Source organism: Penaeus monodon, chromosome 3, assembly GCF_015228065.2.
Source record: "Penaeus monodon isolate SGIC_2016 chromosome 3, NSTDA_Pmon_1, whole genome shotgun sequence".
NCBI lineage: Eukaryota > Metazoa > Arthropoda > Malacostraca > Decapoda > Penaeidae > Penaeus > Penaeus monodon.
In genome coordinates, this window is record NC_051388.1 from 45,902,608 (window position 1) to 45,905,849 (window position 3,242).

The following is a 3,242-nucleotide window of genomic DNA, read 5'->3' on the forward strand; positions in this document are numbered from 1 at the left end:
CGTCTCTTCTTCCATACTTCTTTCTTCTTCCCGTCCCGATCATCTTCCTTTCCACTCTTCTTTTCTCTTTTTCCTCTGCTTTTTCTATTAAATACTTCCTTCTTCATGCTCTTCTCCACATTTCTCTCCTTTCATGTTTTTATTTCTCTTTAACCTATAAACTATTCTCGATCTTTTTCTTCTCTTCTCCTTCTCTCCTTCTTTCTCAACTTCCTTCCCTTTCTTCCTTTTTCCTACCTACACCCCCCTTCCTTCTCTACCCCCCCTACCCCTTTCATCCCCCCCTTCCTTCTCTACCCCCCCTACCCCTTTCATCCCCCCCTTCCTTACCCCCACCCCCTCGGCAACCCAAAAACTCCCTTCATTCCTGGAAACATTACTCCCAATACAACGACGTCTTTCACAATAACATCTCATCTATAACGGAATGTATGGAGGGAGGCCCATGACGTACGCTATATAAATTGCTAACTCATAACTACATCTCATATGGATCTACTGTCTATGCGTACGTACAGCCACACACACGCACACGCACACGCACATCTATTCTGTCATATATTCACACACACACACACACACACACACACACACACACACACACACACACACACACACACACACACATATATATATATATATATATATATATATATATATATATATATATATATATATATATGTATATATGTATGTATCTATACATATATATATAGACACACACACACACACACATACACACATATATGTATGTATGTGTGAGTGTGTGTGTGTGTATGTGTGTGTGTGTGTGTGTCTGTGTGTGTGTGTGTGTGTGTGTATGTGTGTATGTGTGTGTACGTGTGTCAATATATACATGTATAGGTACATACATACAGACACACATTCTTATATGTATGTAATATGTATGCGGATACTGCCTATTCGTGTATTATGCATAACCTCTGGGCATCTAACCCCATTCGCCTCTCCCAACCCAGGTCTCGGCGCCCCGCAAGAGAGCCGCCATCGTGCTAGACAAACTGATGTTCGCCCTGCAGAAGGCCCTGGATGACAACCCTCCTCCCGCCCCCGGGCCCCACCCTCCAGCCTACCCGAGGTCGCGACCCTTCGCTGGAACGGTAGGTTTTTATGTCGTGCTTATCGTTTTCTATCTTTCTTTCTTTTCTTCTTCTCTTTCTTTCTTTTTTTCTTTTTCTTCTTCTCTCTCTTTCTTTCTTTCGCTCTCTCTCTCTCTCCTTCTATCTATCAATCATTCTCATTTTCTCTCTCTCTCTCTCTCTCTCGCTCTCTGCGTCCCTCCCTTAATCGATTATCTCCCCTCTTTCTTTCCCTTTCCGCATCCTCTTATACCAATCATTATCCTCTCCTCTTTCTACCCATCTCCTTAACCCTTTTTTCCCCTGGTTGACCTCAAATGACCTCCTTTCTCCCCCTTCCAGATGGACCTGCAGCGGCGAGGCAATGGCGACGGGCGTCTCTACTGGCGGTGTTACTTCAACGCTGTCTCCTGCTTCTAGGCGGCGGGTCACGTACTGCTACGGTCTGAACCAACACACAAACCAACAAACGAATTTACTGGAAGACAGAGATGTTCACTTGGTACTTGATGATTTATGTGTGTTAAAGTTTTTTTTCTTCTTATGTTTTATATATTCCAATTGTATTTTTTCTCAATGGCCAGGTGTGTCTAATTAATTCATTTGAATACACATCTTATAGCAATTATTTACACAGAAGGTTAGAGTTACCTCAGTGAAAGCGGATGTCATTCTTAATGAAGTATTCCAGGTCTCCTAAAAATATTGGACTAATGTACCGTAATATCGTTCTCCTTTGTCAATGTTATGGTTTAAGTGCTGTTTTAAAATGTTGTACATATACATAGGGAAGTGTTATCAAGACTCCTACCATTCAGCATTCCGCAATCGGTGTCAACCATATGTAGGCCTATGGTAATGCACGATTTCTTTCTTTCTTTCCTTTTAAGAAGCAGGAACAAAAATCACGCACGTGAGTTCCACATCGTGTCACGTGTCAGTCAGAGGTGTAACCCGTGGGGCATAGACATTTTTTCAGATGTATCCCTGTGAGAAAAAAACAAACAAACAAAAAAAAAAACGTTTTCTCGAGCTGGTTTAAGAGATAATTATGACCTGTTCTCTTGTATTGCCGAAACAACAATGCATATAATGATCCAGTACGAAAAATATATAATCGTCTCTCTCTCTCTTTGTCTCACCTTTCTGCCTCTCTCTCTCTCTCTCTGTCTCTGTCTCGCCTTTCTCTCTCTCTCTCCATTTCTCTTCCATGGTTGTTCTGCTATCATGAGGCTGTGGGACGTGACTGCAGTGTTATCAGCTATGTTTCCAGACCTTGATTGCAGATCCTCGGCGTGTCTATATGCAATGATGTGTTGCATTGATCGTGCATTTGTATACTTAGTAATTTTATTTATCACCAACATTCTATATCATGTCTGCTCTGAAATGTTGCGAATTGTAATCATATAATAAACGTTCAGATAAGACTTATTTGTTTTTTCTTTGACACTCTGAGGTTAAGAGGTTTGTTTTATAAGTAACTATATATATATATATATATATATATATATATATATATATATATATATATATATATATATATATATTTATATATATGTATGTGTACACATATGTACATACATATATATATGTATGTGCACATACACAGATACATATCTATCTATCTATATATATATGTACACATACATACATACCTATATATATATATATATATATATATATATATATATATATATATATATATATATATATATATATATATATGTGTGTGTGTGTGTGTGTGTGTGTGTGTGTGTGTGTGTGTGTGTGTGTGTGTGTGTGTGTGTGTGTGTGTATGTGTATGTGTGTGTGTTGTGTGTGTGTGTGTGTGTGTGTGTGTGTGTGTGTGTGTGCGTGCGTGTGTGTATGCGTGTGCGCGTGTGTGTGTGTGTGTGTGTGTGTGTGTGTGTGTGTGTGTGTGTGTGTGTGTATGTGTGTGAACAAATGACATATTGTTTTTTTTTCAATATATAGCGATTTTCTGTAAATAAAACATGACTCGTTTGTACGGGTGTCAAACCGACGTCCTAAATCTGGAGAAAGTAATACTTACATCTGAAAAATATTTATTCATTTATTCATTTTTATGTTTTATGACCAAGATTTGTCGTGTTGAAATATGCAGCACATGTATAAATA

General features: G+C 38.9%; 1 protein-coding gene across 1 annotated transcript in view; it reads left to right on the forward strand.

Annotated features, from left to right (window-relative positions):
* LOC119595419 overlaps positions 1-2,530 on the forward strand; it is a 38,569-nt gene extending 36,039 nt beyond the window's left edge. The window contains exons 2-3 of the mRNA XM_037944511.1: positions 981-1,121; positions 1,443-2,530. Coding sequence (XP_037800439.1) covers positions 981-1,121; positions 1,443-1,520 — 219 coding nt within the window. The 3' untranslated portion in view covers positions 1,521-2,530. The remainder of the gene's footprint in view (positions 1-980; positions 1,122-1,442) is intronic.
* Positions 2,531-3,242: the final 712 nt, after the last annotated feature.